The following is a 21,938-nucleotide window of genomic DNA, read 5'->3' on the forward strand; positions in this document are numbered from 1 at the left end:
TGCATAGTCGGTGACATCTCAGTGTTGGTGGCCAGAAAGCAGCTGGGGGCCTGGGGTTTCTCTGTGGCCTCGGCTTTGTCAGCAGCCCTCCTCTATAGGAACAAATGTGGGCCCTTCTCCCACCCACCCTGGCATTTGCTGGGGGTTGGGGGAGCTGCATGGAGGATGGGGGACTGGGAAGGGAGTCCAGCCTGGGCCAGACAGCCACCCCTCGCCCATTCCAGGCATGCTCCTGGCCATCCTGGAGAAGTGCGGGGCCATCCCCAAGATCCACTCAGCCCGTGTGTCGGTGGGCGAGGGCACCGTGGCTGCCGGCTACCAGGACTTCATCATCTGCGTGGAGATGTTCTTCGCGGCCCTGGCCCTGCGCCATGCCTTCACCTACAAGGTCTATGCTGACAAGAGACTGGATGCGCAAGGTAGGAGCCACGGTCCTGGTGATGACCCCCAAGGAAGGGCGCACAGCCAGCCCTGCCCAGGGCCCCGCCTGCCCCCAGTGTCCTGCAGGTGTGGAGGGCTCAGGAACCTCCAAGCTGTGTGTAGGTGTGGCCTAGAGGCCAGGCCCCCCTTTTGCAGCAGGTCTGGAGTTCAGAGACCCCCTCGGGAAGGTCAGGGCAGAGACGTTGGAGTAGATGAGTTCTTAACGGTTCCTGACCTTGAACTCAGTTATCTGTTTTATCCTGTAATTGTCTCAAAGGTTCTTTATTTTTTTTTCTTTAACCTGATTACTTCTCAGAAACAGACTGAGATGGTAATAGTTTTGAACAGCTTTTAAAATTTTTATATATATATGTATATATATATTCACACCTGTTACTCTTCCGCTCTGTTAGAGCAGAGGCTGGAGACTGTCATTGTAGGGCACCCTGGAGAGTCTGAAAAGCCGGTGTCTGGCCCCGCGGTCAGATTCTGCAGTGGCTGGGCTGGGGCCTGGCAGGGTGTGGTTTCAGAGCTGGGGGCCAGGCTCCCTCTGGCAGCTGCTGGGCAGGGAGGGCGGTCCAGGGGGCAGGAAGAGGGGTCTGGGAAGGCCTGAGGTGGAGGGAGGAGGTGGAAGGGCCTGGGGGGAGCGTCCTGGTCTAATACTCCTACACTGGAGCTCGGCCGCTGCAGCGCCCTTCCTGTGTGGCTGGAGGCAGGAAACCCACTCCCCCAAGCCCAGCACCGTGCCCACCACAGGCCCCAGGAGCCATGTACTGAGAAGAGGAGAGAGGCACCGGCCTGGCCTGTGGCCGGGCTCCTCAACCTCCACCTTCTTACCTCCCAGCTCTTTCCCTGGTTGGGAGGAGGCCTCAAAATGCCTGAGTGGCTGCCGGAGGCGTGAACTGTGTATACCCCAGGCCTCCTGACTCTAGCGTGCCTGACCGTGTTTACTCAACACGTTTGCTGGCTGGAGCTGGGGCACTTTTTCCGTGTTCGACCACACACCTCCTCAGGGCCAGGCACTGTAGGCTCGGCTCACTGCTGCTTCCCCCCAGGGCCCCAGTTGGAAGCATCTGAGGAACACCTTCCCTGTGTTGAGGGCGATGTCCCTTGGCCCTGGTCCCGACAGATCCTGTGCCCTTGGGAAAGCCAGCTTTGTGCCTGGAGCCTATGAAGGTTTAAAAGTGTTTAAGGAACCATTTCTGTGGTGCCTGGGCTGTCTTCCCACCCCCAGTGGTCTGGCTGTGGCAGGGACCCCCACCCAGCCAGGGAAAGCCGCTGCTCGCCCTTGCCCTCTGTGCTGGTCCTGGCCAGTCCTGTGCCCACTAACCACAGCCTGCAGCCTTAGCCTCCAGCCAGGCATGGGTGCAGAGCCAGCTCTGCCTGCTGAGCCGCCTGCACAAGAAACCCCTGCCCCAGCCCCAGTTTCCTGTCTGTGAAGTGGCCAGAGGTTTGTGCAGCACAGGGCACAGGCTTAGCAATTCCAGCCTGGCCTGAAGAGGAGTGAGGGTATGGGGGTCCTGACTTAGGGCCAGAGGCTGAGCTCAGACCACTGCTCAGGTGCCCACTATTTGTGCCCCACCCAGCCACAGAAGGAATCTTTCCTAGGTGGATATTCTGCCCAGGCCCTGGGAGGGAGCTGGGGCAGCCTGCGTGTGGGTGGCGCTGAGGGCTGGGCGTGGCGGGGCGAGCGGCGTGCGCTGGCCTCAGTGGTGGGCACCTGGTGTTCACTCAGCTGTCTCTTGTCTTCTCTATTTCTCCTGCTTCTCTCCCCCTCCCCCGCCCGCCCTGCTTTTGCCCCCGGTTTGGCCGCGGGCAGTGCCAACATATGGTCCTTACGGTAGGTTCTGCTCTCGGTCTGCACGTCTGTCCTGCACGCCAGTCCTGGTCACTGTCACACCAGCATGCCTCTTTCCACGGCTTCTTCTCTGTGTCCCTGTCTCCTTCCCCACGGATACCCCTGGGTGGCAGAGCCCAGGGCACCTGCCTGCCTGGCGCCACCCTCTGTGGAGTTTGTCTGCATCTGTCCTGGTCTTTCGCTGTCCTGGAATCCGCCCTGCTTGGTTCTGGGGCACAGCACTCATTCACGGGAAACCAGGGGCGTTGGGCATGTCCCACGGCAGAGGGTGCAGAGAGTAGGCCAGTTTGAGTCTAAAGACCAGGGTGCGAGTTGGGCTTATCCCTTACCGCCCCGTTCTGTGGCTCGGGCCCGTGGGGACGGGTCATCAGAGAGGAAGTTTAGATCCGCACGTCAGGGCAGGTGGCTCCTGCCCTCCCAGAGAGGGGCCTCCTCTGCTGGCCCAGCCCTCTGCATCCGACCTGATGGAGCAGGTCTCTGGTCTGCTCACCTGGGAGGAGTGGTGGGGCTGGCACCCATGGAGCCTGGGCACCCAGCCTCCCAAGCCCCCTTCCCCAACACTCCCTCCTTCAGATACTGGGCCTGGCCCCGCCTCCCTGGGGCCTTCTGGGCTCATTGCCTGCATCGCACCAGTCTACACTGCTGCCTCGTCCCACAGGCAGGCTCTGTGCCCCAGCCAGAGGGGCCATTTCTTTGCCTGCACGCCCCCATGTGCAGGACCCTGTTTTCTGTCCCAGGAGGGGGCCATTGAATGACAGAGCTTGGCAGGGGCGGTCCCAGGACTTGGGGTGGGCCTCGCCGCCTCACCTGCTGCCGCTCCAGCCCCCTCACCTCCGGCTCCCGCCCCCTGCCCCGCAGGCCGCTGCGCCCCCATGAAGAGCATCTCCAGCAGCCTCAAGGAGACCATGAACCCGCACGACATCGTTCAGGACGCCATCCACAACTTCTCGCCCGCCTACCAGCAGTACACGCAGCAGTCCACGCTGGAGCCGGGGCCCAACTGGCACGGCGGTGCCCACGGCCTCGCACGCTCCCACAGCCTCAGCGGTGCCCGCGACAATGAGAAGACTCTCCTGCTCAGCTCTGATGATGAGTTCTAGGTGTGGCGGCTGTTGCAGGGAAGGATGGGCACCTCGGCCCGGGCAGGGTGTGCTCCCTCCAGCCTTGCGACCAGGCCAGGAGGCAGGCTGGCACAGCTTTGGCATCGCCCTTTAATTTATTGGACCAGAGACACTCACATATCGCTTCCAGAGGAACAGCCACTTGCTGTCTGCCAAGGGAGCAGCCCAGGCTCACCCTCGAGCCTTCAGGAATATTCACACAAGGCCAAACCTGCAGGATCGGGGCAGGAGCAGAGGATCCTCGGAGCGACGCCCGAGGATCCCACAGCTTGTCCTGCGGTGGCAGCATGTCGGGACCAGATGTGCCCCAGACCCACATGCTTGTGTTGCAGACCAGTGGCCACAGTCTTCTGCTCTGTCCCCAGGTCCTTGCTACCCCCCCCAAGACTCGCAGCCCCACCCCCAAACACTGTGCAATACAGCTCTTCCCCACCTGTCCCCTCCCCGGTCGCCCCTTGTCTGATGCTGGATTAGCTTTGCCTGGGCAGAAGGAGGGACCACCCCCTGTGAACCCCCTCCTGACCCAGGCCTGCCTGGCGTGCTGCCCAGATGAGAGCCAGACACCAAGAACACAGGCCCCCTGGGCAGGTGCCCACGCGCCTCTGCGCTCCTCTTCTGTTGATGCAGCCTCTCCAAGTCGGGGGTCCCTGAGCCCTTGTGTGTCTTCTCTGTGGCTGCACCTCTGCTGGTCTCATGTCCCTTCCTCCTGGCCTGCTGAGGACAGCCAGCAGCCCACACTGCCCCCTTGGGGTCTATCTTCTTGAGAGCATTTTTGGACAGAGTCCTTACTTCTTGCTTGCTCACAGGGTCAAGGGCTCCCCGCTTTCTGCCCAGGCTGAGTGATCAGAACCTTGGCTGGGGCATGGTCTGTCGCTGGGGCTTCTCCCTCACATTTCCCAGGGAGAATCTGAGTCTCTACCTTTCAGACCAGCTTCTGGAGGAGGGAGGGCGGAGGGCCGGGGCGTGCCGAGGAGGGCCCTGGCCCCAGGTCTGCACAGGGCCTGGTGTCCTCATCTGGTTAACTGGCTCATCTCTTCTGTGCCTTAGTCACATATGAGCGCTCCCTCTCCCCAGGCCTTCATTCTACCCCAGACATACCCCCCCTCCGTTAAGCTGCTGGCACTCAGAAGATCCTGCAGTGCTGGGCCAAGCACCCTTAGGCCTCAGGGGCGGCCAGGGCCACCTGTCCCCTGCCCTTGCCCGCCTGTGCACCATGCCCCTGGAGCTTCCCTGGGCCAGAGCCCCCGTGCAGGTTGGTTCACTCTCAGCAGGCACTGCCTGTGTGTACAGGCTTCCCATCCCCCGGTGGTGTTTGGGCTTGGGCTGCAGTAGCCTGGGGCAGGGGCAGGCTGAGCGAGGAGGGCCCAGTCCGGTGGCTTCAGAATGTCACCGTGGCACCTCTCTCCTTTTGGCCACTCCTGGAGTGAGCTGTGCCGAGGGTTGAGTGGGGGATCCGTCCCAGTAATCTTTACCGGCTCTTGGCCCTTGTGACCAAGCCAGCCCCCCCGGAGGAGCAGCGGCCTGCTGAGGGCTGCTGGAGGCCAGCCTCAGGCCCCAGTCTGGTGGGCTTGGCCAGCCAGTCCCGAGCTGCGGGTCGGTGCAGGCCGCCTGAGAATGACCTCTGTCTGTCCCCACTCCCGTGAATCGGTTTCTCTGATTCCCCTTCCAGGCCAAAGTGTGCAGCTGACTCCCTGCCCCCAGCCTCTGCCCACCCTGGCTTGCCCTCCAGCTCAGCGCCAGGGAGCCCGCGCCCCCCAGGGAGCCGGGGGTGGAACTCGTGCCTGACCATGCCACCCTTCTAGGATTCGTAGCCTAACCTGTCTTTTTTTTTTTTAATTTCCTGATAGATTAGCTCTTTGTACATAAAAAATACTTGAAAAATTAACTGTATGATGTATGAGAGACAGAGCCCCTAGTTTTGTATCTCGCTTATGACTGCCACCAGCCCCACCGGAAAGCCGCTCTATTTTGGTCTCTGCGACACGTTGAGTGCGTGACAGAAGTGAGCAAATAAAGTGAGAGAGGAATATATATGAGATAATATAGATTGTATTGAAATCTCCTCTGCCTGTGGGTGAGGTTTTTTCCCCTGCCTCTTCCCACCCCTGTGGGTGTGTCGGGGTGGGTTTTGTGGTGTGGGCAGGGGTGTTTTAGGAAACCGTGGTCCTTTCCCAATGTCATGTGTAGGTGATGGAGGGATTCATGTTGTCAGAGACTAAAATCGGGGTCTAGGCCTCCAGTGGACAGTGTCGCCCCCTCCCCACGTGGCCTGCAGGATATAGGGGTGGCTCTGGCACCCACCTCCCCGCCCACTGGCAGGTGTCTCTCAGGGAGTTGAGAGTTCCTAGGGTCCTCACTCTTTCCAAACCATCCCTGCTTCCCTGAGCCACCCCCCCCCCCCGTGCCTCCCACTAGGGGCAAGGCCTGGAACAGAGCCTGCTGGGCAGCAGGCACTGCCCCCACTCACCAGGGCAGGTGCCCTGCCGCCACCTCCGCAGGCCTTCTGGGGCCTGGCAGCGCTGACTTAAGCACTCGGGAATGCAGCGGGGGCGGGGAAGTTCCCAGTCTTAGCTCATCCTCCTGCAGCTTCCGGTGGTCTTTTCCGGGGCCTGAGCTCGGCATCACAGGATTGGGTGAGGCCTGTGGACCACGCCCCTCCACGTGGTTGGGCCTTTCCTCCGCTATCACGTTCTGCAACCTCTCCCGGCTCTGCCGTCTTCACCCCCATTCCCAGACTCGCAGCAACCCTCACTGCAGTGGCGGGGTCTTGTAAAGCTTTACTGTGTTCAAGCCTGTAGCCCTCCAGGTCCCAGCGCTGGTCACCCCTACCCCCCCAGAGTACCTTTCTGGTACACATGGGTAAATCGAGGCTGCAAGAAGCTAAACGAGGCATCAAAAGTCAGACAGCTAAGAAAATGCTCCTGTCGATTCAAACCCCGGTTTCCCTGAGCAGCAGTGGACTCCGTCCGCCCGGGCCTGGGATGGGGCACAGTTGCATTTCAGGCCAGCGGGCTGGGACTGAGGAAACCACTTCTCTCCCTGCTGCCGGTGCCTTCCCGAACATGCGGGGAGGACTTTCTACTTGGCTGTGGAAAGTCAGACCTCCATGGGAAAGTGCTGGAAAGATGACTCTTCAATCTGGGAGTTTTCCTCTCTGGGTGGGACTGTGTTTTCACTGAGGAGATGCCCAGGAAACTTAACCCTGTGTCTCACTGTGTCCCCGGCTTGGTCTTCCACAGGCAGGTCCTTGGCTCAGGCCCCACATGGAAGGACAGATGTTTGGGCACCACCTGGCCGGGTGTCCCCCTCCAGCCCACCCCAGCTTGCATAAGAGCTAGTAACAATGGTGCATAGCTTTTTTGTTTGTTGTTTTAATCCGAACCCAAGGGTATGTTTATTGGTTTTAGGGGAAAAGAGGAAGTGGGGGGAAGAGAGGGAAAAAAAAAAAAAACAGCGGGAGAGAGAAACTGATGAGTTGCCTCCAGGCCGCCGCGCCCCAGCGAGAAACCAAACCCACAACCTAGGTATGTGCCCCGACCAGGGATCGAACCTGAAGCCTTTTGGTGTCTGCCAGGGCAGCATAGTTTTTATTTGCAAATTGGAGCAACCGTTTTGGGGTGGGAAAGCACAACTGCATCTTGGGCCCCTCCTTTAGAACCCCCCCAAAAACCAGGGCGTACACTTCTTCACTGTGGAAATAGAGAACTTGTCTTTATTCAGAGTCTACAAAATACAGAAGGCGGGTAGCTCGCTTACTGTAAGTCAGAAAATAAATAAATTCTGGGGGCCGGGCAATTTTTTTTTAACTTTTTTTTTTTTTTTGGTTGTTGCTATCCGGCTTTCCCTAAATATAAGATAAAATGTGATTTATTTGCAGATATAAAATATAAAGTCCAGCTCAGGGCCCCATGCCACTTTTCCCAGGGGTTGGGCACTAGGGCCCCGGCTGGAAGAATAACTTATTCGTGCAATAAATAAACAGTGGGGGGGGGGCTGGGCTTCCCTAAATAATCAATGACCGTGGTCAGCCCCCACCCGGGGTGGACAGTCACAGGGAAGAGGTGGGGACCCCTCAGCCCAGGCTGTACGACTGTAGGATCGGCCTTCTCATCTCCCCTTTCTCTCTGGCTGGCCAGCTCCTTCCCTCTCTTCCATCGGAGTCACTTTCTCTCTCCCTCTGCTTCTCTTACCTTGACTCACCACTGTCTCCCAGGCCGCAGAGGCCCTTCCACCGGTTTCAGTCCCAGCCCAGTGTCCCCCTGAGAATCACAGCCAGGGATCTCCAGGCAGCAGTGGGAGAACCTGGCTCGGAGACCCAGTTTGACTACTAAGCATACGTGGCCCATCCATGGGAGACCTCTTTCCCCACCTGTTCACGGGGCTTGACCAGGTGATTTCCCGCAGGCCCGAAGGGAGGTGGGAGCATCGGCGTTCCAGCTGGACAGTCCCACAGATAACTACAGGGCCAGACCTAGCGCTGCAACCCAGGAGGTTGGGAAGGGGCCATTGGCATAATCTGAGCAAAGTTTACAAAGTGAAGGGTGGCCCTCTTTTCCTCTATGGCTCTTCTGTAACCTAGTCCGCTCTGTATCCCATCCTCTCGGTCTAAGAAGACTGAACTTTCAGCCAAGGGAGCCCCTTGACCACAACCCCACCCTACTTCCTATCTCACCAAAGTCGCCCCTTCCCAGGGCTATTAGGTCCCAGTGTCAAGGGCTGCACGAGGAAGGCAGGGTCTGGGGAGAGGACCTGTGATAACCACAGGCGCTGGTGGCTGTAGAGAAGTGGCACCTGGGGACAGAGGTTGTGCTCAGGCATTTCGGGAAGGGATTGGGGACCGGGGGCGTGGTTTGGGGTGGGGCGTCGTCAGGGTGCAGTGGGCACTAGGAGCAGGCGGCGGGGGCGGGGCCTGGGGCGGGGCCCGAGCTCGGAGCGGATTTGACGATGGTGATGACGCTAGCCGGCGCCACCAGTGCGGCTGGCCCGCGGGAGGCGGAGACCGAGCGTGCGAAACCCTGCAGGGCCTCGCACTTGCCGCGCAGGGCGTCGAGCTCCAGGCGCATGGCTGCGTTCTCGCGCGCCAGCTTGTCCACCTCGCGCTCCAGCTCTGACTTCTGCTTCTGCAGCTCCTCCTTCTGGCACACGCGTTTCACGCGGCAGCTGGCTGCGTAGCCTCGGTTCTTGAGGGTGCGGCGCCTCTGCTTGAGCCGTGTCACCTCCTCGGCAGAGAGCCCACGCAGGTGCCGGTTCAGCTCGCGCACCGACAGCCCCATCAGTGCCTCGTCGGACAGGTGCGGCGTGTTCTCGCTCAACTCGCGCTTGATCTGCAGGCAGCACGGTGGGCGCATGGGGAAATGGAGGTCCAGGGTCGCTCCCTTGCCTGTGGGCCCTGAGCCCGGGGCCTGGCACGCATCAGGGGCTGGGGACCTCCCCACACCTCCCCCACCGTAGGCATAGAGGTGGTGGCTGGACTTGTTCCAAGACCTCCAAGTGGGGCAGGTACCCGCAGATGGGAAACCGAGCCAAACCAGGATCAGAACTCACGAGGAGCCACCCCGGAGTTCAGTTCAAATCCTGACCCAGCGACCAGGCTCGGACTCAGCCAAAGAAGCCCAAGAAAGTGCCTCTAAAGTCCTCCAGCCCAGCGGGCACTGTTCTGATGGGGAAACAGGTACAGAAAGGGAAGCGACCGCCTGCGGGGGAAGTGGGGGACACAGCCCAAGGCCAGAGCCCAGTCTCCTGGTTTCCAGCCGTGACCTCATGAATGTCTGATGCCTGCTGGGCGGCTTTGTGGATTCCAGGTACTGAAGGGGAAGTGGGTTGGGCTGCCGGAGATGGGGAGCCCAGCCTGGGCAGGGGCTGGGCGGGGCGGGGGCAGGACTGGGAGGGACAGGAGCCGCCTCCTCACCTTCAGTGCTTTGCTGGATAAGGGGTCCACGGACATGCTGGCAGAAGGTGCCCTCTGGGGGTGGGACCTGGGGGGAGAGGAGACCAAGGTCACTTTTCATCCCCCCATGGCAGCTCTTCCTCGTGCATGTCTTTGCTCAGGGCCCCTCTTCCAAAAGGTCTGTTTGGCTAAGGCACCTGCTGGTGTCCTGTCATTTAACCCCGTTTGCTGACCTTCCTAACAGTCACCTCTGCTGCAGTTATTTGATGTCTGGTGATTTGTTCATGGTATGTCTCCCCTCCCCCCACCTCCCTTCCACTAAAATGCTGAGTCCACAAGGGTCAAGGCCTTGTCCTACCGCCACATCAATGTGCCGAACTCAGCGCCTGGCACGTAGTAAGTTCTCAGGGAGTGTGCACCAGAGGAGGGCGCCCCCACCGCCCCAGCCATTCCTCCACGCGGGGCCCGGACATGTGTATTTTGTTTTACTTTTAAAATCTTTTCATTAAAGCACTAACTACATTCAGAAAAGTACACAGAAAGCACGTGTCCTGGTCAGTGATGTTTCACAGAGTTCGATCAGCACCCGGGCAAAATGCGGTAGGTCCTGCCCCCGCTCTCTCCCCTCTACAGATCCCCCTCATTCAGACCTGTGTTCTGGAAACGCCTCCCCCGCCTGGGGGCAGTCTGGAGCGAGTCCAGCACTGCCGGCATGCGCTTGGCACTGGGGAGACATGGAAGGTGTGTTCCGTGGGCAGTGGCCATTGCTCTGGGCTGGGAAGGGCATTGTCTCCCAGAGTTCCCCCTCCTCCTCTGCTAATCCCCATGGGACTGCGATGGAGGTGAGGAGCGGGCAGGAGGGCGACCGAGACCAGCATCCCGTCAGTCCTCACTAAGCAGGAGCTGAACCCCAGCTCCAGACCTGGGTGGCCTGAGCTGTCTGCAGGCCTGGCCTCTGACCCATTCTGGCTGGCCAGGCGTCTCCCAGACTTGGGCACCAGGCAGCCTGGGGCCTTTCAGAGGCTGTCCCGCTCACCAGTGGTGGGGTTCCAGCGCATCAGTGAACCTCTCCGTGCCTCGGTTTCCCCACGGGTGATACAGGGTTAAGTCAGATCATGTCACTCCTCAGGACCCTCCTGTGGCTCCCATGTCACTTGGATGACAGCCCAAGTCACCACGGTGGCCCATGAGGCACTAATGATGTGGCCTTGCAAACGCCTGACTCCAGCTCCTGCTCCGCTCCCCCCGTTTCAGCTGCACCCACCTCCTTAAACATTCCATACGTGAGGCTTCCCCAGGGCCTGTGTGCTGGCTCTGCCACCTGCCCCGTGTCCCCGTCCCTTAAATAGCCACAGGGTATGCTTCCTCGCTTCCTGCAGGTCTCCACACCTCATGCTCTCGCTAGATCCCCAATACGCATGCTCACACACACGGGTGCACGCTCACACCCTCCTTTCCCTACCGCATGTTTCTCTATGGTACGTCTCACTCTGTGTGTTGCAGTTATTGTCACCCACACATATTTTACCTATTTGTTCAGCGGCTGCCTCCCCATTAGCAGGCCAGCTCTGGGCAGCGGGGATCTTGTCCTGTCCACTGTGGTATCCCCGGTGCTCAGAGTGGTGCCTGGCGCAGAGCAGAAGCAGCTCAAGTGATGGTTGCTGAATTCTCCGCGTGACTCAGGCCGAGGTGGGGACAGTCCAGGGTTTCTTAGAAATCCCCCAGCCCCTCCAGCCCACGCAGCCAGGGGATCTGATGCTCAGAGGGAAGCGAGGACTGGCACAGGAAAGGGAAGTCGGCCCTTCGAGAGATCCCCTGACAGAGGCAGCCACACTGGCCCTGGGGCCAGGGGGGTCTTCGGAGCCGCCCACACCCTGGTGGCAGAGCTGAGGGGGAAACTGAGGCCCAGAAAGTCCCAAGTCGGGACCCTAACCTGTTGTCCTGTGAGGGGACACCATGAGACCCTCATCCACCCCCTCCCCATGCTACCCTTCAGCGCAGACCACCTTCCCCCGACACACCCCCTCCCAGGGAGGTCCTGGTATGTCCACTCATCCTCCACGCTGTGCTCAGAGGATCTTTCCACCATGTGAGTCTGACCACATCATCACCCAGATGTGGACCTGCCGTGGCTCCCTACTACCCTGGAGACAGGGTCCAGGCCCCCCTCCAGGCTCATCTCCCACTGCTCTCCACCTCCGTTCTGCACTCCAGCCACGCGGAATTTCTTTCACTTCCTCCCACGCCACGCTTCTTGCCTCTGGACCACCCCACGCCCTGTGACACTTCTCCCCTCCTTCATCTGACATACTCCTACTCTTCCATCTGCCCTGGCTGTAGACATCTCCTCCTCCAGGAAGCCCTCCCTGACACCTAGGCTTGTAAGGTATTCCCCTGCATTGTACCAGTCTATTTCCTTGTGTGCCCACCAGGCAGGGAGCTCCACAAGCAGGAACCAGGCCGAGGCAGGTCTGGGTGCTGAGGCCACCAGGTGGGGCCTGGCAGAGAGCAGGCATCACTGCGAGGTGGACGGGTACGGTCTCTGACACCGTCCGTCGCCTAGTCTGTCGGTGTCCAAACCAAGTGCCAAGCCCAAGCCCAGCTGAACACTATCAAAGGAACAACCTCCTGGCTGCATCTCCAATTCTTCCTCCTTTTCATCTGCTTCCTGGCGTCTGCATGGCAGGGCTGGTACCAGATGCTAGGAGGAGGGGACAAGAGCAGGAGTTCTGTCCTCAGGATGCTTGGCCCCCAGGTCGGGCATGGGAAATAAGGAAAGGAGCACTGGATTAAGAGTCAGGCCTGGGTTTGAGTTCCATCTCTGTTTTCAAGGCTGTGTGACCTTGGGCAAGCTACTCCACCTCTCTGGGTCTCCACTTGTCTGTAAAAATAATACCTGCTCTCAGAGGTTTGGTGGAGCCAAGGGCAGAGGTCAGTGAGCATCTGAGGGGTCATGAGAAAGGCTGTCTGTCCAGGAGGGGCCTGGCCTGTAGCAATCACTGGGGTCTCCCTCCTACTTGGCCTCTCCCCACTGGCTGGGGTCACACAGGAAAGGCCCCCAACTCCTGGCTTCACGCAAGGAGAGAAGACCCAGGGAGGGACATCTCTAGCCTGAAGTCACACAGCAGGGGAGTGGCTGCCAGCCCTCAGATCAGGAGGGAGTCTGACCACCGAATCCTGATCCTCCCGACAGCCCTGTGGGATAATGCCCAGAGAGGTCGGTAGAGCAGTCCAGGTCACACAGCTAAAACAGGGTGGAGTGCAGGACTGAGGCCACACCTGGCCTCAGGCCTCTTCCCAGTATGTCCCTCGCAGGGCACCCTCTCTGTGTTTCCCCATCTCTGTGGAGAGAAGGCTGGACTGGCCAGTCTCTAAGGCCACACGCTCAGATGTGCCAGGATTCCTGTGGGGTCTGCCAGGGATATGCAAACGCATGCAGACAGCCAGGCCACCTTGCCAGCTGTGGGGGGAGTTGGGTGCTAGGTGACACCGGCAATCTGGGCGATACAGAGAGACTTGGTGGGAGAGGGTGAGCCTCTCCCTACATAGGTTAACTGAGAGCCTGTTGGGTGCTGGGTGCTAAGCATTGGGTGCTATGGCTGATGCAGAACCTTGGGGGCTTGGCCCCTTGGACAAGTCATTTCTCCTCTCTGGGCCTTGGTTTCCTCACCTGTAAAGTGGGGACGATTACAGAAGCTTTAGTGTGTAAAATACAAGTGGCTTAGATGAGACCAGAAGTGGCAGGTGGTTGGCTTCTCTCGCCATCATCCCTCCCCCTATTCTATACAGTGACTGCAGGTCCCACCCACTGGGTCGGCTGCGATTCTCAGTACTTTTAGACCTGCTCTTCTCTCCTTTCCTCCTCCTCCTCCTCCTCCTGTCTAGCCTCAGCCCCCTCACCCACAGCCTGGATGTCAGCTGAGACACTCATGTTTGTCCAGGAATGTCCCTAGGTCAGCAAAGTCAGGCAATCACAGAAAGTCACAAGAAGGGGGAACTTTCTGATGAACTTAGGCTTTCGGCCTCCAGCCCCAGGCCAGGGGCTGCTAGCAACCTTGGAGCTGGACCCTCCGCCAGGCTGCCTTGGCCGGTATGGCGGGTAGTCCCTGGGCCTGAGACAGTGGCTGAGCCAACCTCCTCGTTGTGTCACTGAAACAACTGAGCAGCTGTTTGGTGGCAGTGGTGGGTTAGAACCCAGGAGTCCTGAACCCCAGCTCAGGGCTCTTTCCTCAGTGCCAGCTACCACACACACACAGCTTCTTCCCTTTGAGGCCAGCAGAGAAACCTCCAGTGGCTGCAGGTTCCTAACATTCTTTTGGAGGCATGAAGAATAAACTTGCTCTTGGGAGATTGACAGCTGCCCTGCCCAGTCTGCAGCCACAAGGCCTCCCACAGTCCCCTCCCTCCTGCCCCCCCTCAGTCCATTCCAGGGACATCCTGCAGACGGCCCACCCACTGGCATGGGCTCCTCTCTGGCTGCTGAACCGTTTTGCTTCCTCTGTGAGGACAGAGGGAAAAAATGTGTTTTCCCCGGGCCTTGGCAGCCAGCACTGGTGGAGCCTCCTCCCTGCTGGAAAGGGGAGCAGAGCTGGGAGGGCTCAGCACCTCAGGAAAGCAGGAGCCCTGGGAATCCAGCTCCAGTTCTGCAGCCCACTCACACTCACTGCGTGACTTCAAGTACACAGTTCCCTCTCTGTGGGCCTCACTTTCCCAACAGGCCGGACCCCCACCAAGCCCAAGGTACCTTCTAGCCTAACAATCTTGGAGTTTAGAGTATCAGATTCTGGCTTGGAATGGAGCCCCAGGACTACTAGCACAGTGGAGATCCTAGAGAAAGAAAGGAAATCAGTGAAGGCTTCCTGGAGGCAGGGGCATGAGAACAAGATACTCGGAGACTAGCAGCTTTGACTATTCCCCTGCTCAACCTGCACAGCCAGGGACCACTTCCTCTTTCAGCTGAACTATGACCATAGCTGCCTCCTCACTGGCTTCTAGTCTTGCCCGCCTCCACCTCTGACCCCACCATCTATTTTTCCCCAAGGCGGTCAGAGAATCATTACTGACACAAACCTACAAACCTATGTTCAGCCCATTTCAAAACCCCGTGATGCCAGCCACCCCCCCAGCCCACACAGTGGGGCCTTCGAACTTCAGTCATGTTCTTTGTCCACTGTCTCCCAGGATCCTCTTGGACCCAGTGCTCATTCATTCAGTCAGTCAGCCAATGCCAAGAAGCACCTACTGTGTGCCAGGGCCCGAACGCCCTGAAAGGCCAAGGATGACTCACAGCCTCAGCCTTTTAGGGCTTCACAGATCATCATCACTCACTCCATCTGACAACCTGGCTCACTGGTCACCTCCTCTGGGAAGCCTTCCTTGATTTCCCTAGGTAAGTTGAAGCCCCATTACTGGCCTACATTGGAGATACTCTGAGTGTGGTTCCAACCATTGAAATAAAGCAAATATCACAATTAAGCAAGTTGCAGGATTTTTTGGTTTCCCAGTGCATATAAAAGTTATGTTTACAGTACAGTGTAGTCTTTTAAGTGTGCAATAGCATTATGTCTTAAAAAAAAAAAAAACAACGTTATTAAAGAAGACTTTATTTCTAAAAGATGCTAACCATTATGGGAGCCTGTTGGAAAATGGCACCAGCAGACTCGCTCCATGTAAGGTTACCTTCAATTTGTAAAAAACACAGTCTCTGCAAAGTGCAATTTTTAAAGCAAAGCACAAAAAAATGAGGTGTGCCTGTACTGTATACTTGCAAGCCCCAGGGACTTCCCTCTCATACCACCCAGCTCCGCTGTGGTTTTGTCTTTAGTTCAGCAGCTCTTCCTTCAACTTTGCCTCCTCTCGTCAACTATAAGCTCCCAGAGGGCAGGCTGTGGATCTGGTTTGGTCATGGTCGCGTCACCAGCATCTGTCCAGGACAGGGCCCCTGGCAATACAGGCTAAAAGCATCAGGACTGAGGGAGGCACAGGGGCCAAGGGAGCCCACATGGGGTCCCAGGCCCTCGTGGAGACCAGGTGCGACCCAGTGGGAGGTCAAGGCTTTCAGTGCCAGCTTCCCACCAGTGACTGAGCCACCCAGCCCCTTCCCCTTGTCCTCGGACCCCCGGCCCTACTCAGGGGTGTTTCCTGCCCAGCTTTGAGGATGGCCTGACTGGTTCTTGTGATCTGGAGGCGCACCTCCCTTCCTCGAATCCCACACATTCCTGGACATCCCTGGCCTTGGCCTAGGGCTGTTGGCTCTGCTTTCTCTCCCACAGTTCTCCTGGGAGAAATCCTGTAGAGGCTGCTGTACCTCCCCCTTTGTACCCCCATCCTGCCACCTGGATGTCCCGAGTTCCTGCTGCAGATGGGGGTGCTGAGGTTCCCCACTGAGGTAGCAGAACCCACCAGGGCTCAGAGATTCAAAGTTAAAAGGTCATCTCGTTCTTCATCCCAGCAAGCTCCACTGACCACCCTTCGGGATTCTGTAGCCCCATGGCTGGGAAGAAGGGGAGGGTAGAATAGAACCAAGGAATCCCTAGCCCCGGCCCATCCCTCAGGCTACCGGGCTAAATGGGAGATTTCTGCAGGGCTGATAAAGGGGGTTAGGGCTAGAGTGGGCCCCTACCTCTCGCTCATTAGCCCTTCGTGCACTGAGACCACCCGCCCCACTACCTGTTGACCATGCCTCCCCGGGATGAGGACTCTGGGAAGTCCAGCTGGCCCAGTCCCTCAACTAGATCCTCAGGTCCCGCCATCCACAAGTATGTCAGACTAGTCCCACTTGTAACTGAAACTACCAGGAGGACAGAAACCAGCTCCACCCCATCCTCCAGTCTCACCCTCCCAGACCCAACAGGTACAAGCTCCAGAACCCAGACCAGCCAGAGTAGCTACCAAATAGAAGAAGCCCAGAATTCTTTCCCACTCTGCTATGAGTATCCACTTCCTCCTGAGACTGAAGACCCTGGGGATGAAGGACAGGCCAGAGGTCCCACCTGCCTCACCCCCAGCCCTGCAGGGCAGGGTCTTTGGTATTTTGTCCCACCCTGTGGCTTCAAGCTCCAGCTCAGGTCAGGGGACAAACACCGAGGTCACATGGCCCCAGCGCTGGGAAACTCCGCAACAGCAGGGGCTGCACCAGCGCTGCTAGTGTAAAGGGGACAGCCTGAGAATTCCCAAACCCCGTGTGACCACGAACCGGGCCGCTTCCCTAGCTCAGGTCCCTATCCCGAGTTTACTCATTGGGCACACTCCTTCCAGGGCACGCAGGGCTGGTACACGGGCCTTACGGTGCTTGACCGCCCAGGAGTGCGCGGGCTGCCTCTCCGTCTGTCTCCCCTCTCCCTCCCTCCCTCTACAGTACACCTCGCGCGCGCACACGCATTAGGCAGGATACTCAGGACGCAAGCCAGGGACACACACACACACACACACACACACACACACACACGCCCTGCGTAAACAAACCGAGCACGCCCGGCTTGCGGGCACCAGTCCAGGGACTGTTCTCACCGAGTCACGTACGTGCACACACCGCCCATGGCCCCGCCTGGGCAGACGCTGACGCTCTCCGGCCCGCGATGCCCCTTCCTGCGGGGCTTCGCTGCCTCCAGGCCGGCCACCCCGGAAGAGGCCCATCACCTCCGCACCCCGCCAAGCTCGCTTCTGACCCTACTCGCTCCCCGGACTTCTGCCCCTCCCCTCCCGCCAACCCTCCGAGCGGTCGGTACACTGGAGCGCAGACTGAGCGGGCTCGCACCCCGCCCCGCCCCAGGCACGTACCCGGGACGAGGAGACCCTGATGCCTCGGCCCCACGCGCCGGTTCCCGTCCCGGGCCCGAGACCCTCACCCTTCTCTGGATCCGCTTCTCCTGGTGCCCCTGGAACGCGCGAGTCCTGCTGCCTGCCGTCCGAGCTGGTGTCCAGCCCGCGCCCTGGTCCGTCTGCCCTCCGGTCCCTGCCGCTGGTTGCTCTGAGCCTGGCTCCGAGAGCGACAAGCTGAGTTTTGTTGTGGGGCGGGAGGCGCTGGAGGCCGCTGCGAAGTTGTAAGGCGAGCTTCCCGGAATTACTCACGCACAGGATTCCTTTCATTCATAAAAACCCAGTCATGCGGTGACGTCACCTCCCGGAGCGGCCTCTGGGCTCTTCAACTCCGCCGCCCCGCCCACCTAGGCCCCGCCCACGCCTAGGCCCCGCCCCGGGACTCTCAATCCCTATTAGGCTGGTTGTGTTCACGTGACACCTCGCGAAAGCCGCGTGGGTGAAGGTGTCATTGGGCTCATTTTACAGTCGACAATCCCAGACCTTTTCTTTCGACCTACACCTTCTGCCGCGGTGATCTCATCCGATCCCGTGGTTTCAAATGCCATCTATATGCCTGTGAGCTACAAATTTGTGTTTCTAGAGCAAAGCCGCTTCTCTGAGTTTGACTCATGATTCCAGTGCCCACCGCCCCTTCCACGCAGGTGCCAGACGGGGACGGCAAACACTCTCTACACAGACAAAATCCGCCTCCTGATGTCAGCCCTACCCCGGCAACCAACACTCTCAGTCTCCCCCATCTTAGTTTTCAGGCCCAATCCCAGGAGCCTCGCTCCATCCCTGTTTCTCCCTTCCTCCCTGCGCCTATCTCTGCCTCCAACAGGATTCTGCCCCTGACAGCGGTTCCCTATCCCCGGTACTACCACACATCCGGTCACCATCAACTTACCTGGACAACCGCAGCCGCCTCCGGACAGCCTCCCTGCTTTGTTCTCCAAGGTTTTCTTCACACTGCAGACAGTGTTTCTCTCAAAGCAAGGATCAGATTGTTCCATACACTTTCATCCTCTCTCCAGCCTCCCTGCGCATTTAGAATATATACTACCTTCCACGTTTTGGCCTACAGGGCCCTGAGCCACCTGGCCCCTTGCCAGCTCTCCAGCCTCACCTCCCGCCGGCCCCTCTGCCTTCACCCCTGCCCCTCAGCCCCACTGCCCTTCTCACTGCTCCTCAAACACACCAAGTTCACTCCTGCTGCAGGTCCTTGGCATGTGCTGTTTCCTCTTCTGGTTACTGCCTGGTTCTCTCCCATCTGTCAGGTCAGCTCAGATGTCACTGACCTCCTGGCTAAAGGAGCCCCCACCTATAAAGTCTGGTTTTTCTAGAACCTCGATAACTCCGTAGGGCATTGTTTTGTTTATGCGTTTGCTTACTATTTAGTGTCTTTCCTCCCCAGTCAGATATTTCGTCAGAGTAGAGTCTTCTCTATCTTGATCACCACCCCACGCCCTGTGCCCAGGACAGTGCTTAACACAGGATACGCCCTCGGCTGAGAAAATAATGTTGAGGAAATAAATGAGTGGAGGCTCAGAGGGGTAGAGTGACTTGCCAAAGTCACACAGCTCAAAAGGTGCAAGAACTGCAGTTTGAGTCCAGGTCTGGCTGGTTCCTGGTCCAGATGTTCGGGGTTATGCCTAACTGTGTAGGGCCCAGCCATAGATGGGGGGATACATTCAGTGCCTTGAGCCCTACCCAGAAGAGGCCGCCTTGGGGGCTAAGTGGGTGAATATGGCCACTTATTCTTTCTTTCCTTTGCCATTCCCATTGCCCGAAGTGCCTGCCATTGCTCCAAGAGCCATCTCTTCTGTGCAGCTGACATCAGAGCCCCTACCTCATTCTACTGCCCGAGGAACAGGGCCTCGCCGGCTGGAAGGTCTTTGTGTGCGTGGAGCCCTGGTCACCAGCAAGTCTTCCCCTTCCCTTGACAGAATGTAATTTGACTTCAGAGCCCTTGCTGTGCTTTCCTGCCTCCCAGCCTTGGTCCATCTGGGATTGTGACGTTTATCCCTCCCCTCCCAAAGGCCCGGGATTTCATTTGCAAACTGGCCCACAGTGATAACAAGGCAGCTTTATCTGGCACTGAATCCCTCCTGACCACCTCCCCCCAAATTGCCTACTTGCCCTACATTTATATATCTATGAGAACCAATCGTGTTACCTCTTGGGGCACAAAAGCTCTCGGTTTTAGAAACTGTATATTTGTGATTGTTGGTCCCCTGTACCCTGAACACTCTATGAGCTTCTCTAGGGCTGAGGCCATAGTAGGTGCTCAACTAGTGAACTAATCCCTCGTGGACCACACGACACCCCTGGGTGCCATGTTGCCTAAATCTGTTGCTCCCATCCCCGGCCTGCTCGAATTGAATGAGGTTGTCTGGACTTCAGTATCTACCACCCACCAGGGACTATTCCCCACAGGTGTGGCTCCCTTTTTGGTCAAGGTCAAGGAACATGGGTGCAATGTCATATTTGAAAGTGGAAGCTTTCTGGCTTGAAGGGCTTTTTTACTAGCCAAGTCTGGGACAGTTTCAGCTTCAAAAGAAATTACAGCAATGACGGATTATAAACGATTGAATGAGTGAAGACACCAGCGGTCCACACTAATATAAATGAATGACTAAGGGGAAGGGAAAGCTTCTCTGCCAGTAGAGGGAATGATGACTTTAGAAAATGACCACTGGGCAACCACTGTACCAATCGATGGATCCTGGTGAGAATCACCAAGGGTTAGGAGAGTTCTGATGAGAAACGCGATATTTACGTAGTTTCAAAGTATTGCCCCCGCAGGCAATGATTAATTACAAATGGAAAGGCAGAAACTGCAGTGGAGAAACCTGACAGATGCCACCTTTAACTAACCGCCCACTGTCAGTGTCGCCAGTAATGGGACTCACCCAAACCTCTTCCCCTACACAACGCCCCGAAAAGGATACAACATCCCTGCCATTGGCATTCCTGCCAGAAGTCCGCACCATGAATCTGACTGTGAGGAAACAAAGTGTGACAAATTTAAATTGAGAGGCGTTCTACAAAATGACAGGGCCATATGCTTTAAAAAACGCCAGCATCAGGAGAGAGAAAGACGGGAACTGTTCCAGATTAAAGGAGTTAAGGAGACAGGACTGCTAACTGCAATGGGTCACCTAGGATTTCCTTTTGCTGTAAGGACATTAGGAAGATGATTGGTAAAATCCGAATAAGGTCTGCAGATTAGATAAGAGTCTAATTTGCGCATCAATGTTAGTCTCCTGGCTTTGATTCCCGCCCCATGGTCAGTGAGCCAAGTCCTCCATTTTAGGCAACACGCCCTGGAGTATTTCTAAACAAGTGAGTATCGTCTGATGCTCCCTAAACAAGGGAATATTCAGTTCACTCTCAAGTGGTTCAGAACCAAGGTAGATAGGTGGATGTTTATAAAAAAGGTGACAAAATAGTGATGGGAGAATCTGGGAGAAGAACATACAGACATTCTCATTATTCCTGCAACATTTGTTTTAATAAAAGTTGGTTTCTTCCTTCTCCAAAGTAGGGGCTCTTAAATTAGCCCATGGTCTCCAGTCCTAGCCCTAACCCCTTACCGGCTGAGCGCCTGAGCCTTTCCCTGCCCCAGTCTCCTCCTTTGTAACCGGTTCACACATGAGCACCCAGTACAAAGTAGATGGTCAGTTACTATAGGGGCAGAGAGAGCTGCGTTCTCTGACTCCCCTAGGACATGTCCTCTAAGAAATCTGCTTCTGCCTTGGTGGGTGACACGAAGCCAGCGCTTACCTCACCCTGCAAGTTTCCTGGGGGGAGCTGCCGTCCATCACACAGTCCCACAGGACTCCGACCAGCCCAGCTGGCGCCTCCCTCCCTGTTCACCTGCCTGGGGCCCGAAAGGCCAGACAGCACCCAAACACCGCCCTTCGGGACCCTGGCCCACAGCAGGCGATTTGCCCACTGGCAGGTGCTCAGTAACAGTGACCTGAGCCAGGGTCTGCAGCTCGGACCCCACCTCTGGCTACGCCCTGTGTGGGGCTTTCCGCACCCCAACCTCAGTTTCCTCAACTGCTGTGAGTGTGTATTATTAGGTCAGTGGTTTTCAAGCAACCTCAAACCACAGTAAAGTTTCTTCACATGAAATCAACTCTGCAGAGCGTCCCCCTTAGTGAGGCAGCGAGAAGCGGGGCCTTGGCTGGAGAGCCCGGGGCTGGCTTTGACACTTCCAGGATGAGGGTCCTCTGCGGGCCCTTCCCGCCCTGAGGTCTGGTTTCTGGACCCCTGGGAGTGCCTGTTCCCAGGTCCTTGGGTATGCCCTGCCCCCTCAGCAGGACAGCCCTCTGTAAGCTGGACCGGGTCCTACCTCTCCCACGGTCCGCTCTGCTGGGTGGCAGCGAGGTAGGAAGGGAGGCTCTAGCACCTTTTGACAACTGACCTTGTTGTGGGTGCTTCCCCCAAACTCACGTCCCTTACCAGTTTCTTATTACTGCTTATTGCTATGGTGTGTTTAAGGGATGCTTCCTGTGTGACCGCACTGTGCTAAGTAAGGGCCTAGCACTTGTTTGCATGGTTTGTGTTTTCCTGGCTCTTTTCTCTCACTGCTAAATAAACCAACCATCCAAAAGAGGATTTTTTAAAAACACATTTGAATGTCTTTAAAACCCAGCTTTTCCTTTTCACAAAGCCCTTCCCACTGAGTGGTCCACGTAGGATCAGCCCCGTGGTGAAGCGCAGGAAATGGACTGGTTTATGTTGGGTTCGGGGAGCACCCTGACTCCTGTTGGTTATTGGGTGTGGTGCATCGCAGGGCCCTTGATCGTCTCCCACTGTCTTAGGGGTTAGATAGTACCATTGC

The 21,938-nt window shown here is 57.6% G+C and overlaps 2 protein-coding genes across 3 annotated transcripts in view; one reads left to right on the plus strand and one right to left on the minus strand.

Annotated features, from left to right (window-relative positions):
• TMEM184B (transmembrane protein 184B) overlaps positions 1-5,430 on the plus strand; it is a 47,033-nt gene extending 41,603 nt beyond the window's left edge. The window contains exons 8-10 of one of the 2 annotated variants that reach the window (XM_053661593.1): positions 225-419; positions 2,240-2,260; positions 3,137-5,430. In XM_053661593.1, coding sequence (XP_053517568.1) covers positions 225-419; positions 2,240-2,260; positions 3,137-3,378 — 458 coding nt within the window. In that variant the 3' untranslated portion in view covers positions 3,379-5,430. The remainder of the gene's footprint in view (positions 1-224; positions 420-2,239; positions 2,261-3,136) is intronic. The other variant, XM_037160122.2, reaches the window with a different exon arrangement.
• Positions 5,431-7,089: 1,659 nt separating this feature from the next.
• Positions 7,090-18,089, minus strand: MAFF (MAF bZIP transcription factor F). The gene is made up of 4 exons (XM_037160124.2): positions 17,994-18,089; positions 17,134-17,367; positions 9,308-9,374; positions 7,090-8,723 (listed from the first exon to the last, which is right to left on the minus strand). Exons 3-4 carry the CDS (start codon positions 9,341-9,343, stop codon positions 8,283-8,285), a joined length of 477 nt encoding a protein of 158 aa, XP_037016019.1. The 5' UTR covers positions 9,344-9,374; positions 17,134-17,367; positions 17,994-18,089; the 3' UTR covers positions 7,090-8,282.
• Between the last annotated feature and the right edge of the window lie 3,849 nt (positions 18,090-21,938).

The sequence above is a fragment of the Artibeus jamaicensis genome, unplaced genomic scaffold (assembly GCF_021234435.1).
Source record: "Artibeus jamaicensis isolate MK-2021 breed Jamaican fruit bat unplaced genomic scaffold, CSHL_Jam_final contig_233, whole genome shotgun sequence".
NCBI classification, from domain to species: Eukaryota; Metazoa; Chordata; class Mammalia; order Chiroptera; family Phyllostomidae; genus Artibeus; species Artibeus jamaicensis.

Bases quoted from the DNA above. Each gene is read 5' to 3' on its own strand.
- MAFF (XM_037160124.2), bottom strand. From the start codon at position 9,343: ATGTCCGTGGACCCCTTATCCAGCAAAGCACTGAAG. The intron at 8,724-9,307 runs GTGAGGAGGCGG...TGCTGCCTGCAG, and splicing joins TATCCAGCAAAGCACTGAAG to ATCAAGCGCGAGTTGAGCGA.